At 47.6% G+C, this 15466-nt stretch overlaps 1 protein-coding gene across 2 annotated transcripts in view; it reads right to left on the minus strand.

The window, feature by feature from the left end:
* The window catches only part of EPS8L1 (EPS8 signaling adaptor L1), a 159001-nt gene that overhangs the window by 5786 nt on the left and 137749 nt on the right, over nucleotides 1–15466 (minus strand). For both annotated transcript variants that reach the window (XM_069200742.1, XM_069200741.1), the window contains one exon: nucleotides 1057–1159. In XM_069200742.1, coding sequence (XP_069056843.1) covers nucleotides 1057–1159 — 103 coding nt within the window. The remainder of the gene's footprint in view (nucleotides 1–1056; nucleotides 1160–15466) is intronic.

Below are 15466 nucleotides of genomic sequence, written 5' to 3' on the forward strand. Positions count from 1 at the left end.
ATCCCTACCTCAATTATTTTCTGTGGGAAGATGTTGCAGAACCAGTAGTTTGCCATGCTGGACTTACTACCGCTGTGAGCCTGAGTAATTTACTACTGTTTTGGGTGCCTTTTTGGCTGTCTTAGTTTTAGAAGTGCTACCTGTGTACACCATTGGGCTTACTCTTTTGCGGGTGGGTGCATGTCCCTTCCTTTACCTCTCCCTAACCTCCCTAAACCCATTGCATTTAGTACTTGGTACACCCCTTTTTCCAGCCACTCCCCCTGGTCCCTCCCACATTTACTGATAAGTACTAAACTTACACGAGATCTCCTCATAGAACAGATAGGGGAGGTGAAGGGGAAGGTGGAGATTTACAATTGTGAGTTTTTGAATAGCATTTGGCAGTATTTAAGTAGAACTTGTAAAGCAGGGCTAAGAATGCAACTAGTCTGCAGGGCAACTGATTATGTCAGTTTCATGGAAAGCAGACTACCCTCCTTTGATGGAAGCCACTGTGACAGTGTATTGTACCAGCAGCACTACGAGACCATATAAGTGATATACACTGGGGTGGAAGTATACACCAAATAACTGACATATCCCTGTGGCTAACTAATTCGTCCTTTTATCTATTCACACTTCTCTTCGGGCTCTTTCTTATTTTGCCATTTGCCCCATTAGTGTCGTGCCTCATTCAATATAGTTTGCTTTCTTCCTGTTCTTGCATCCTCTTCCACTGTCTTTCAATGCACCTCTTTCTGTTTGTGAAAACTTCAGCATGCATTGTTCACTGAGGTCAACACGGTGAGTTAAGCCTGTGAAATAGAAATGTGAGTGTAACCTGTAGGCCATTTGCTGAAATCATAGCAGGGCCGATGGGCATGTTTTGCTTCTGAGGTTGATAATAGGAGTACCACTGAGTTTAGTAATAATCCTTCAAGCTCCAAGGGACTATTCATCTTATCATGTGTGCTATATAAATGGCCTGTCACTATATAGATACATACACATATGCATGCACTCATATACATTAATTGCCCATCCTTTCAGAGGGCCACCACCTTGTCCTCTCACCTGGCTCTGGTTTATGCTGCACATTCAGTGAGTCCATACTGCCCCATTGCGTTGATGGCTGCATGCTCACATTCTTTTTGGGAGGTGTCGGGGGTGGAGTTTTCTATTAACAGTAAACAACAATTAGCTTCAAAGTGACTAACAGGTTCACGTCATACAATAAATACGACTGATTTTAATTATAAATCTACAAAGAGAACATATAAACGCAACCTTAAAATTGGATGCCCGAGCAAAGTAAAAACATGAATCAAGACAAAGACATGTATAATATGTGCACTCTTGCTTTAAGAAGCTTCAGATTTATGCCTGCTGTCTAAATGCAATGAGAATTTTCAATCCTTCTGCCCAGTTTATTAAAGGTCTCAGACACAGCGTGAGGTAAAAGGTAAACATCCCTTGTCCCATTTGGTCTGCCCTTGCCGTGTCTGGTTTTTGCCACCAGGGATCCAACGTGCTTGCGCTGTCTAGTTCTGAAAGAGATAGTGTGGGCTTAACAAGTACACAGAGGAGCTTGCAGTCCACCCATCACTTACCATTGGTAGAATTTACTCTTACTCTCATTTGCTGCATCTTATTAGATGGCTTGCCTTGTCAATCTTGTGTCTATTCATCCTCTGGAGTATTTCCAATTTACTTGTGTCCTTTCACTCTTCACCTTTAGGGAACTACCTTATTCTTTTGTCTTAAGCATTCCAGAAGAATGCATGTTTTCCAGCTCTCTCCCTAGTCTTCTTCTCTTCCCCTCCTTGAGCGGTCAATGTTGCTCTCTTGCCCATGTTCATCTTCCCATCTCCCCTCCATGATGCGCTCTCCCTCATGTGCTTCTTTCCTCTTTCGCCTTACTTTTTCTCACCCATGTGCTTCTACCCCCCCAGTGCCACATTGCTCTGTATCTCACTTGTTTGCTTTTCTACCCTGCACTATGTATTGGTTTCTTACTCATTTGTTTTTCTCCACCCCACCCACACCCTCTGTGTTACTTCCCCCACACCCTCCCAGTGTAGCTTCCACCTCTCCTTAACCCCATGTTGCTTCCACTCCATGTTGCTCCCAACTATTGCTTTTCCCACAAGTTTTGCTTTCATCACCTACTTTTTTTTAAAGTGCATTTTTTTCTTTTAATTTGATGCTATAACTTGGATTGGTAAGTAAAATTAAAATAAAAAGCACCTGCATCATTTTGAAGAGACTCACATGATTGGTGCCCATGCTTACAAATTGACGAAGACGACCACATAGTTAGCTTTTTTTTAAATTATTCTTTAGCCATGCTACGCAGCACTGGGGATTCTGTACAGTATGACTAAAAGCCATTGGCAAAGCCAAGAGGTCCCAAAGAGGAGACGTATTAGCTTTGCCAATTCTTGTTCTCAGTACTGTTGTTTCATATGGCTCCACAGGTGTAGTTTTTGAAATAGTTAATTTAATTATCTCTAGCCCCATCTGATGTGGTCATTGACTACTTGTTCATGACAGCCAGGCCCAGTTTCTTCTCAAACTTTAACTTTTCTTTTACTGATCTATTGTTCCCAAATTTCATTTTAGGATATTTTACATTACCCTTCTTTCTCCAGCGAGGAGGCGGTGATATACGTTTATCATTGTTTCAATGCAAGCACATTCAAATGATCCTTACTTCTACTGCTCCATGTTGTGCCATCAACGTTATTGAAGTAAAACCTAGTAATTTTGCACTTTCTACACTATGCCAGTTGCTTAATAAACATCACAATATGCAAGCCTTAGTAACTTCTCAAATCTTTCACCCATCACTCAATCTACAGAGTATTCTGATTTCACACCCATCACATAGTAATCATCAGGACATGCTCATATTTTCCACTCCTTACTTAGTAATTCTCAGAAAATGTGCATATTTGTCACCCCTGGCATCACTTAGTAATTCTAAGAGCATGTTCATATTTTCAACCCATGTAATTCACGGCATCACATAGTATTTCTCAAAGCATGTTCAGATTTCACACTCAGCATCACTTAGTAATTCTCAAAGCATAGTCATCTTCGCCCCGAGTGTGGACATTAAGATAGTACTCGTAAATGCCCTTTGCAAATTCCCAAAGCCGTAAATGCAGACTTTTGATCTAAGTTTAGACCAAACGTCTAATATTACTTTTGTGAATCGGGACCACTCTTAACTACACTAAGCACAAGTTGATCATAGCTGCTGCTTGCAGCCTATCAGTCTCCCTACACTAAGTACAAACTGTAAATAGTGCATTGTTTACAGCTTCTCTGTGCAGGTACGCTAAGCACAAGCCGCACATAGGACACTACTCTCTGCCTGGCTACACTGTGTACAATCACTCTCTCTGGATGCTCTGAGCACACGCTGTACATAGTGCATTGCTTCCAGTCAGTCTGGTTGCACTAAGCATGAGTCCTCTTTAGTTCTATTAGAACATACCCTAATACTTTTCTGTAAGTACCCCCGGCAGTATTGAGGAAAGTTTGTCAGGGCCTGTGCACAGCTCATTAACTGTAAACTTTCCTCTGATACAAGTGTTTCGAGCCAGACCCCACCAGATGCTTTGTGTTCCTACAGTGGTTTGTTGACAGGACATCCGTCACTACTTCTTTGTTTTTCAGCAGAGGCCTGATGGTGAAAGGCAGCAGGAGTTCAGGGAGGTTTGTGCACCAGACCTGGGGACAGACAGCAACATGAGCGTGGTAGGGCTGGAATAGTAATAGATGTTGGGTCGATCTTGTAAGAGGAAGTGGGTCACGTTACGAGGATGACTGGAGCAGGAACATGACAAAGATCCGTAACAGGAATCGTGAAGGGTCTCGTAAGGCCTTAGGTGTCTGAAAGAATGATGGAACATTAAAGGGGGAAAATGGCAGAAAGTGTGGCTCATAGGATTGTCGGCAACGCTTTCCATGCAATTCAGTTCATGTAATCCATGGCACTGATCAGATTACAAGTAATCTGCTTTCCCAAGACCCCGCCATCACAAGATTCCAAGGGAGCTACTCTCCCAAGACCCTGGTAATCCCCAGATTCCAAGGGAGCTACTCTTCCAAGACCCTGCTGATCCCCATATTCCAAGGGAGCTACTCTTCCAAAACCCTGCCAATGACCAGATTCCAAGGAACCTGCTCTCCCAAGACCTGCTGATGACCAGATTCCAAGGAACCTGCTCTCCCAAGACCCTGCCGATGACCAGATTTCAAGGAACTTACTCTGTCACGACCCTGTTGGCCTATGAAAGATACTGAACCTTCAGTCAAATTCCCCAAGGGCACTGTCTGGTATTCCTCTATCCATAATGCCCTGTTTTTTCACTGCGTATATGATACCACATACATACAAAGATATGAACATGATGAAGTCACAGCCCACCTCTATTCTCAGAACCCAGCTTCTCCTCATCCTTGACATTGACCCAGTGCAGCTCTTCACTGCCTTTCAGCTATCTTCACGCCATACGAATACCACAAACGTATATACATTTGTAACACTCGATTTTCTTGAGTGTCTTTTCCTACATTTAATTTCTCAAGGGCGGGGTTAGCGTGCACGATTGGATAATCTGCCATAAACAAATGTGTTCCTCTGCGGTGTTTGGGAAACGGCAGCTCGGCCGGTTTCCACTCGTCTAGCAGGGCTTTTAATACCACAGCGGCGTAGCGTGGCTTGCAATCCACCAAGCCACAAAAGGTCTCTTTGTGAACTATTCCACTCTCGGCCAACAATGGTAAGATTCACTTTTGATAAACAATCCTACACAATCCTGGCTATTCAGCTGCTCTCCCCACAAACCACGCAGGTTAAAGAAAGAAATGCACCCTAGAAGTGCCACATAACGCAAGGAAATACAAGTTCAACGTTGAAAAACATGGCAATATTTAGTCGAATTATATTCTGTTTTAATTGCTCCCTGACATGAATCATCAATTCCTTATTGTGCCTCGAGCTTGTGAGGGATCCCATTATATTGCTGTTTGGGTGCTGTCAGCAGCCATCTGAGAAGATCCCTCTTTCAAGTCGTTCAGATTAAATATGTTTAATTACTTGGAGTAATGAGAGGTTTTTCTCTACCTAGTAGAGTGGATGTCGATATGTTAGTCTGGGTACCTTAGGTGGATACACATAGAGAGATGATAGCAGGTGTGATATTTGGTAACTGAAGATGATACCAAGACTGCTTCTGCACATACAGAATGTACACCCAAGTACTATTTACCCTAATGGGTCTGCTGGTGGGAGGCGGTGTGAATGTGTGATTGGAAGGGTCTAGGCATTATTTTAGAAAGATCTACACCTGTATATTAGCCTTGAACATGTACTGGGGAGCAGGGAGGATGTTCCCATGCAAAGGCTCCAAGAGACTGCATCGCTGTATCCATAATGCCAGACAAGGAGGTTTGGGTGCAATCAGGACATTCTGACTGGGTGAGGTTGGGTTGTGATTTGGGTCACAGCGGATGTAGGCTTCAGGTAGGTAGTTGAGGGCGGTACTGTCGAGGGCTCCACATACCAGAGTCAACAGCCTGCATAGCGCTGTTTTTGCTGAGAGCCGCCCATCCTGATGGAGGTAACGTGGTGTAGGGGAATGCCTGGGGAGGTTTAATGGTTCCTTGTGGCAAAACCTGTACAGTGCGGTTCCAGGCAATGCAGGAATTAGACCTTGAGGGGTAGTTACTAATGTGCATGCAGACAGCAGTGTCACTATGGCACTGTTGGTGGGGTGAAGATCTAGGGTAGAGAAACTCAAAGGCACAGGATGCGGCATTTAGATTCTTTTTTTTAAATATATCTTTTTATTAGAAATACAAACAAGACAAGTGTGTAATGCAGTCTTAGCCATCATGTTGGTCTTAATACAATGAAGCTTCACCAGTGCCCTCCCTCCTGACCTCCCAAGGCCCTCCCTCAACCTTCTCCCTTTCCCTGCATTCAATCTATTCCCTGCTCTGTTATTACAGTGAGTTGTATTCCTCAGGTTCCTCCTCTGTCGTTACTGTACACAGCCCTCCCCTGTGGGAGTTCCATTTCCCCCAGACCTTGTGCCATTTTTAGAGCAACCCCAGCCCTCAAAAATAACTTTTTCTGCCAAGATGAACAAGTCTAGGTCACGTTTCCCAGCTTCCACCTTGGGTGGATCGGGGGCCCTGCACGCCCGTGCGATATTACATTTTGCCACTATTAAGCCTATCCTCATCCAAATGTGATCCATGTTAGCTAAGTCCAATTCACCCTTTATATTTAGAACACCATTTGGGCTGTGGCTCTATGTTGCTTCCACATACTACGTTTAGACAGGATATTACTGCCAGCCAAAATCTCTGTATCTTTGGACAATCCCATAGTATATGGTATAATGTCCCTCGCTGGCCACAATTTCGAGAACACAAAGGCGAGGCTCCCCTCCCCATCTTAGCTGTGCAGGCATAATAACTCCTATGTAGTACTCTCAGTTGCACCAGTCGGAACGTTGCTCGCATCCCTACCTCCCTAGGAGATGCTAAGGCCTCTTGCCATTTGTCCCCATCCAACTCCCCCACGTCCTGCTCCCAGTGTGTTCTCAGGTCTGTACATGTATCTGGTAGGTTACTGAGTAGCTTACTATATGGCAGAGATGTTGCCTTTTGGGGTAAATGTTTGAGCAGCAATCTATCTTCTAACGGGGATGGATCGCAGGGGGTCCACCCCTCTGGGTAATACTTTATTAAGTGCGTGTCTGATTTGGAGGCAGTGATACATTTCTGCTGGGTCCAGCTGGTATTCCACCTGGAAATTCGTAAAGGGAAGAATGCCCCCCTCCACCCACAGGTCCCCAACTTTTGTGAGACCGATGAGATCCCATTTCGTAAAGCCCGGTTGTGTTGTCAGTGTGCCCAGTGCTGCGGTTTCCCACAAAGGGGTGTTCTGTGTAATGACGCTGTGTCATCCCAGCACCTTCAACATCTCATGCCCGAGGGCTAAGGTAAGCGCTGTCAGAACTGGGAATATCTACGCTCCATGTCCACCATACAGAGCCTGGAGGGATCCTCCTGGTTGCATTGCTTCCCTGTCCATATGGTATGCAGGCTCCGACTCTGCCGAGAAGGCACTCTGATTAATAATCGTGAGTTGTGCCGCTCGATAATAGTTGCGCACATCTGAGAGGGCTATCCCCCGTCAAACCAACTTGTAGTGAGTTTGGCTCCTGCTATTTGGGCTGGCCCCCCATCCCACAGGATTGTGCGTATTTCCTGGTCAATGGCTCGAAAATATGAAGCTGGGACCGGATACAGGGTATTGTGAAGTATGTAGAGGAACCGGGGCAGGGCCATCATTTTAAACAAAGCTGCCCTTCCCAGAAATGACAATGGCAGGGATCTCCATCGTTCAACATCCCCTCTAAGCCGTCGCAGTGGGGGCTCCAGGTCCTGGGTATAGAAGCCAATGGCTGTTCCCGTTATATTGATACCCAGATATTGTACCCTTCCGTGGTGATGTGGGGGTCACAGCCAGTCGGTAGACATGAGGCCGGGCCATACAATATAGAAATCACTGACTTGTCCCAGTTAATAGTGTAGCCTGAGTATTGACAGAAGAGCGTAAGTGTGTGCATCACCCCGTCCAGGGAGGAATTTGGCTCTGAAATGTAGAGCAGGATATTGTCAGCGTATAGTGATATCCTATCTTCCCATCCCTCTGACCATCACAAGCCTCTGAATAATGAATCACCACGTATCCACTCTGCCAATGGCTCCAGTGCCATTGCAAAGACCAAGGGGGATAGTGGGCATCCCCATTGTGTGCCTCGTCGAAGGCTAAAGATTGAGGATGTGCATTGGTTAACGACCATCTGCGCCAGGGCTCAGTGTACAGGAGACGTACCCAAGCTATAAAGTTTGGTCCAAACCCAAATTTTTGGAAGACTTCAAAGAGGTGTACCCAATCTATGGTATCGAAGTCCATCCTCGCATCAAGTGAGAACACTAGTGCTGCCTCTCTTATTCTGTGTGTCCTACCTAAGACCCCATGTAGGCATCGCAGGTTCAAGGCAGTACTGCGACCTGGCATAAAGCCGGATTGGTCTAGGTGTATCAAGGAGAGGATCACCGTGACCAGCCTAGTGGCCAGTATTTTAACTAAAATGTTGACTTCCGCATTCAGCAGCGAAATAGGCCTATATGAGGCACATTGCTCAAATGGTTTCCCTTCTTTGGGGATCACCACTATGCTAGCGATTCGCTGATCCTTTGGCAAAAGACCCTTGTCCCTGCTTTTTAAGATACATCGTCAGTAGATGTGGCACAATGGTAGATGCCGTTAGTTTATATAATTCCATGGGTATCCCATTAGGTCCCACGGATTTGCCCGAGGCCAGATATCTTATTGGCTGTAATATTTCGTCCTGTGTTATGTCATGCTCTAACAGTTCCTTATCTTGGCTGCTGAGAGTCAGCAAATTGATATCTGCTAGTAATTCGCGGATGTCACTAGATGGGGCCAATATGGTTTTGGAGTTTAGGGTTGTAAAGAAATGGCTCCCTGTTGCAGTTACCCCCCACTTTTTGCCTGATACTGATGCTGACTTGACTGAGAAGTGTGCTGGGACCCTGCTAACCAGGCCCCAGCACCAGTGTTCCTTCACCTAAAATGTACCATTGTATCCACAATTGGCACACCCTGGCATTCAGATAAGTCCCTTGTAAACTGGTACTTCTAGTACCAAGGGCCCTGATGCCAAGGGAAAGGTCTCTAAGGGCTGCAGCATGTCTTATGCCACCCTAGAGACCCCTCACTCAGCACAGACACATTGCTTACAAGCCTGTGTGTGCTAGTGAGAACAAAATGAGTAAGTCGACATGGCACTCCCCTCAGGGTGCCATGCCAGCCTCTCACTGCCTATGCAGTATAGGTAAGACACCCCTCTAGCAGGCCTTACAGCCCTAAGGCAGGGTGCACTATACCATAGGTGAGGGTACCAGTGCATGAGCATGGTACCCCTACAGTGTCTAAACAAAACCTTAGACATTGTAAGTGCAGGGTAGCCATAAGAGTATATGGTCTGGGAGTCTGTCAAACACGAACTCCACAGCACCATAATGGCTACACTGAAAACTGGGAAGTTTGGTATCAAACTTCTCAGCACAATAAATGCACACTGATGCCAGTGTACATTTTATTGTAAAATACACCCCAGAGGGCACCTTAGAGGTGCCCCCTGAAACTTAACCAACTATCTGTGTAGGCTGACTGGTTCCAGCAGCCTGCCACACTAGAGACATGTTGCTGGCCCCATGGGGAGAGTGCCTTTGTCACTCTGAGGCCAGTAACAAAGCCTGCACTGGGTGGAGATGCTAACACCTCCCCCAGGCAGGAGCTGTGACACCTGGCGGTGAGCCTCAAAGGCTCACCCCTTTGTCACAGCCCAGCAGGGCACTCCAGCTTAGTGGAGTTGCCCGCCCCCTCCGGCCACGGCCCCCACTTTTGGCGGCAAGGCTGGAGGGAACAAAGAAAGCAACAAGGAGGAGTCACTGGCCAGTCAGGACAGCCCCTAAGGTGTCCTGAGCTGAAGTGACTCTAACTTTTAGAAATCCTCCATCTTGCAGATGGAGGATTCCCCCAATAGGGTTAGGATTGTGACCCCCTCCCCTTGGGAGGAGGCACAAAGAGGGTGTACCCACCCTCAGGGCTAGTAGCCATTGGCTACTAACCCCCCAGACCTAAACACGCCCTTAAATTTAGTATTTAAGGGCCACCCTGAACCCTAGAAAATTAGATTCCTGCAACTACAAGAAGAAGGACTGCCTAGCTGAAAACCCCTGCAGCGGAAGACCAGAAGACGACAACTGCCTTGGCTCCAGAAACTCACCGGCCTGTCTCCTGCCTTCCAAAGATCCTGCTCCAGCGACGCCTTCCAAAGGGACCAGCGACCTCGACATCCTCTGAGGACTGCCCCTGCTTCGAAAAGACAAGAAACTCCCGAGGACAGCGGACCTGCTCCAAGAAAAGCTGCAACTTTGTTTCCAGCAAGCTTTAAAGATCCCTGCAAGCTCCCCGCAAGAAGCGTGAGACTTGCAACACTGCACCCGGCGACCCCGACTCGGCGGGTGGAGATCCAACACCTCAGGAGGGACCCCAGGACTACTCTGATACTGTGAGTACCAAAACCTGTCCCCCCTGAGCCCCCACAGCGCCGCCTGCAGAGGGAATCCCGAGGCTTCCCCTGACCGCGACTCTTTGAATCCTAAGTCCCGACGCCTGGGAGAGACCCTGCACCCGCAGCCCCCAGGACCTGAAGGACCGGACTTTCACTGGAGAAGTGACCCCCAGGAGTCCCTCTCCCTCGCCCAAGTGGAGGTTTCCCCGAGGAACCCCCCCCTTGCCTGCCTGCAGCGCTGAAGAGATCCCGAGATCTCTCATAGACTAACATTGCGAACCCGACGCTTGTTTCTACACTGCACCCGGCCGCCCCCGCGCCGCTGAGGGTGAAATTTCTGTGTGGGCTTGTGTCCCCCCCGGTGCCCTACAAAACCCCCCTGGTCTGCCCTCCGAAGACGCGGGTACTTACCTGCAAGCAGACCGGAACCGGGGCACCCCCTTCTCTCCATTCTAGCCTATGTGTTTTGGGCACCACTTTGAACTCTGCACCTGACCGGCCCTGAGCTGCTGGTGTGGTAACTTTGGGGTTGCTCTGAACCCCCAACGGTGGGCTACTTTGGACCAAGAACTAAGCCCTGTAAGTGTCCTACTTACCTGGTTAACCTAACAAATACTTACCTCCCTAGGAACTGTGAAAATTGCACTGTGTCCACTTTTAAAACAGCTATTTGTGAATAACTCGAAAAGTATACATGCAATTTTGATGATTTGAAGTTCCTAAAGTACTTACCTGCAATACCTTTCGAATGAGATATTACATGTAGAATTTGAACCTTTGGTTCTTAAAATAAACTAAGAAAATATATTTTTCTACATAAAAACCTATTGGCTGGATTTGTCTCTGAGTGTGTGTACCTCATTTATTGTCTATGTGTATGTACAACAAATGCTTAACACTACTCCTTGGATAAGCCTACTGCTCGACCACACTACCACAAAATAGAGCATTAGTATTATCTATTTTTTACCACTATTTTACCTCTAAGGGGAACCCTTGGACTCTGTGCATGCTATTCCTTACTTTGAAATAGCACATACAGAGCCAACTTCCTACAAGGGTGGTGTAGTATTCAGCAAATATCTTCACTATCTCTGGTCCCTCATGCACTCGAGTTCCAGTCTGAATTTCAATCTCAGGGACCCATCTACTGTTCCTCTCTTTTCTCTCCAACCAAGGAAGCAACTTACCTGCCCTATCTCCCACCTCATATAGCCTGCACTGCATGGCAATGTGGTGTGTGCGGGTGGTTCCATCATCGTGTCTCTATATTATTTTTGTTTTAATGCCAGCTGGTGTGTTTTGTCTACTTGGCCAGTGTCTCCCAGTCCCGCCTCTAGTTCTCTGATTTCTCTCTCCAGTGCCTCTGACCTTGCATTTGCATCTTTCTTACGCCCTACTATCACAGAGGCCCCTTGCCCCTTTATATAACCGCCTTGTAAGCCTCCCATAATGTCTTTGAAGAGTCGACAGACCTTTCATTTTCTCTGAAGTAGTTTTGAGCTGCCCTGGTCAAATGTGAGCGGACCTGTGGGATTTTAAGGTACCGTGGACTAATCACTAGCCTTTGCTGTCCTGGTGGAGCCTGACGGCCGTACAGTGCCCAGACTGGTGAGTGGTCTGATATTCCTCGGGCTAAGTGCCTGATTTCTTTATAGTAGCCGATCTGATGGGGAAAGGTAAGAATATAGTCAATTCTTGAGAGGCTTCCATGGGCCCCTGAAAGAAACGTGTAATGTCGCTCCCTCGGGCAGCTGTAAGAGCAGGGTACAAAGATCCTCATATGCTTCCGCATGTAAGCGTGATGGAATGTACACTGAGATAATGTTCAACCTGGTTTCACCCCAAGTCTCAGTAAGTGCTGCATATTTACCGTATCTGTCTACCCACATGCCTTTAATCGTAAAGGGACAGGACTTACGCAGTAGGATACCTACTCCTCCTGAGCCTGAAGTATATCCTGCGTGTGCTACCATTCTAAATTCCCCTCAGTCCAAGGCACAACATGTATTTCCATTTAAATGTGTCTCCTGCAGGAGAACAATACCTGGGACATGTAACTTTAAGTATTGCAGCACAACGCTTCTCTTTATCTTATCCCCCAGCCGATTTACATTGCAGGAGAGCAGCTTAGCATCGCCAGTTCTCAGTGCCATTGTCCCAATCTAAAGTTAACATGTGCCCTGTTACTACTGGGTAGGCTAGGGGACACCCATGCTGCAGGTTGGGATGTATTAGCCCCGGGGCACTGAGTCTTAGTAACATCCAACTTTTGCTTGTCGTACAAAACACTTGTCCTAACAATTTACTAACCATTGAGCCAAATTATACCCCCCTCCCTGCCTCCCTGCATGGTGAGTCTAAAACTACCCACCTCCCCAACTCTGCAGCGTGCCTGTCGCCCATTCCCAACATATTAAAGTTTACGTTTGGGGTTGGTGCCACCCGAACGGTACCTCCCCAGGATTGCACCCATATCTGCAAAGGTTTGCTACAGTATTGTAGTTGTTATTGTTATTAATGGTGTTGCCGTTTTCTTTAGGCGCCGTTTTAGGGCGGTCCGGTCCTGCGTCACAGTGCTCTCCGACAGCAACCAAATCGAGGTGTCCAGCGGAATGTAGGCACCGCCCCTCTCTTCATGTTGATCCTGGGTATGGAATTACCCCAGTTGTCTCTCCTTTGGTCATATAGTCTATTTAAATAGTTGTCCATTAGATGGGGTCGGGCTGTTCTTCCTCAGTTGATGCAACATTTTGGTCTTCCCGGGAGCCGTCCCTGGGCCTCCGCCTTATGTCTTCTCCTTGCTGGCTCTGTCGTCATGATCTAGCTCTTCTCTGCAGTTTCCCTGCTGTTCACCAGCCCTCAAGCCATGCCCAAGTTCTGTTGGATTCTCAATGAATCACGTTTTTCCCTCCGCGACTATACTTAATTTGGTGGGAAAGATCATGGAGTATTTAATTTCTCAATCTCTTAGTGCCTTTTGAACCGCTAGAAAATCCCACCTCTGCTGTTGTACCTGAATGGTAAAGTCTGGAAAAAAGTAATCCTTGTATTGTCATACAGGACGGGGGGTAGCAGCTGTTGCCGTTTGCAGGATCAAATCTCTATCCCTGTCATTAAAGAGTTGGGCAATAATAGGGTAGGGTGGTGCTCCAGGACGGGGTGGCTGTCCGGGCACCTGGCGGGCCCGCTCCACGAAGAAAAATTTGGATAGCCCTTTAGGTTGTAGTTCCTGAAGGATGAGGTCCTCTATAAGGATATTCACAGCAGGCCCCACAGACCTTTCCAGTACGCCCACAATTTGTATACTGTTTCTTCTTGATCTACCTTCATAGTCCTCCAATCTGGCCTGCATGGTGGTGGTGCGAACCTGCAGTTCATTAACTTGAGTCTTTAGGCTAGCATTATCTTCTCTAAGGGCAGATGTAGAATTCTTGATCTCCTGCACCTGTGAACCCATATTACCTAGGTCTGCTCGCAGCAGGCCCACCTCCATTGTTACCAAGTCAATTCGTGACTCTAGGGATGTATGGACTCCTTTTATGGCCTCTATTACATCAAAAAGTGTAGGGGACTCCCCCTGAGTCACTGTCTCGGTTTGGGATGCCATTCTAAGGTCTGTGGGTCCTTCTGCGTGTGCTGGTCCTTTTGGTATGGTATATTTGTCAAGTTTTGTTTGTTGCCCTGCCTTTCCTCCACGGCCTCCTGTCATCTTGATCCCTGGCCAAGTCGTATTGTGTGGCCAAGATGTTGATTATAGTCCCAGGGCTGCTGTTCAGTAGTCGCCGCCGTCTGGCCAAGGGGTATTGCTAGCCCCTCAGCGGCCTGACAGTTTCCCCTCTAGGCAGCCCTCCGTTGCAGGGCCCGCTCCCCGTCCTTTGGCGAGTGGTGGTTTTTCAGTACAGCTCGGTCTGCAGTGGCTAGCAAGGGGCATGGGCAGACCCTCTCGGGCTCCAGCTTGTGCCCCGATGTCTTTAAGCCTTCTCTTCTTGCTGGGCACTGTCTCTGTGCCCAGCTCACCGCCGGTCCTTCAAGGGCCTCCTTCGTCACTGCGGCCCCCCTGCCCCAGCACTCGTACACTCCCTTGCCTGTCCGCTCGACGGCTGGTTGTCCCCTTCCCTGGAGGAGATAGCTGATGTCCACCCTCGGGACCCGTCTCTCCGCAGGGGACTCCGGGACCCATCTGTTCCCAGTCAGAACCGGCGCGCTCCACCCCAGGCACCTCCGGTTCATTTTGTGCTCACACCATGGCCTCACCTTCTCACCATCTTCACAGCCTGGGTCAGCACCTCCGTGACTTCCTCTTCTCGCCGCTCACCTCTGCAGCCTTCGTTGTCTCTGCGGTCATTTGCCCGCTCTCAGGGCCGCTTGCCATCTTCTCCGCACTCCACACTCCCCCGCATTGGGATCTCTGTTGTGGGGGTCACCGCTTACCGCTGCTCCTCCTATACTGGTGCCAGTAGGTCACCCGGGTCTCCACCCCGATCTCATCTTTCACACTGTGTGTGGGGGAAGCGACCGCCACCCCTCTGCCAACCAGGCCAATGCCCAGGCCTCGATCTCCACTGCACTAGGCTGCAATTTCTCCGTATTCACCTTAAGGAGCACCAGTGTTCATCGGACTCACGTTGCGGACCCGATTAATTTTTATGCCACTGCATGGTTCGTTGCAGGTGTGTTACTAGTTGATTAAATGGATATTTTATGGATGGTCAACCCAGGGACACAGAGCCTCACTAGCTTGCGGCCATCTTGGATGGTGGTTGGCCATTTGCCCTGCGGCATTTAGCTTCTTGGACCAAAATAAGATTTTACAAAAGCATTAGGAGGCCAACTTTGAAGCATTTTCTTAATGTCCCGGGGAGTAATTGGTTACGTAGTAGTATCCTGTGTGGGTATTGTCGTTTTCCATTGTCTGTGCTAAAGTCACCAGTCCTATTCTATGCCAATGGGATAATCAAGTGACTCTTTATGACTAACTAACTCTGCAGAGTTAAAGTAAAGAAGCATTGAAAGCTTACATTAGGAGGAGGAAGATGTTAGAAACTCAGACGCAGCATAACACCGTAACTAAGAAGGAGTGAGCCCGGTGTCTACCGATTGCTATGTTTGCAGTAGAATATGACTTTTAGTTACAAATAAGTAACAAGAACAGTTAGAGTTATGATGCACAACAGCTTCGGTGTTCGAGATATCACCCAAATGATCATCTGGTCTGCACGCAATATGCACTGGGTTGCATAAAAGATTGGTTCTGCGGCCTATGTTATAGTGGACTGCACTCGGGC

Source organism: Pleurodeles waltl, chromosome 7 (genome assembly GCF_031143425.1).
Source record: "Pleurodeles waltl isolate 20211129_DDA chromosome 7, aPleWal1.hap1.20221129, whole genome shotgun sequence".
In the NCBI taxonomy this organism is placed as follows: domain Eukaryota; kingdom Metazoa; phylum Chordata; class Amphibia; order Caudata; family Salamandridae; genus Pleurodeles; species Pleurodeles waltl.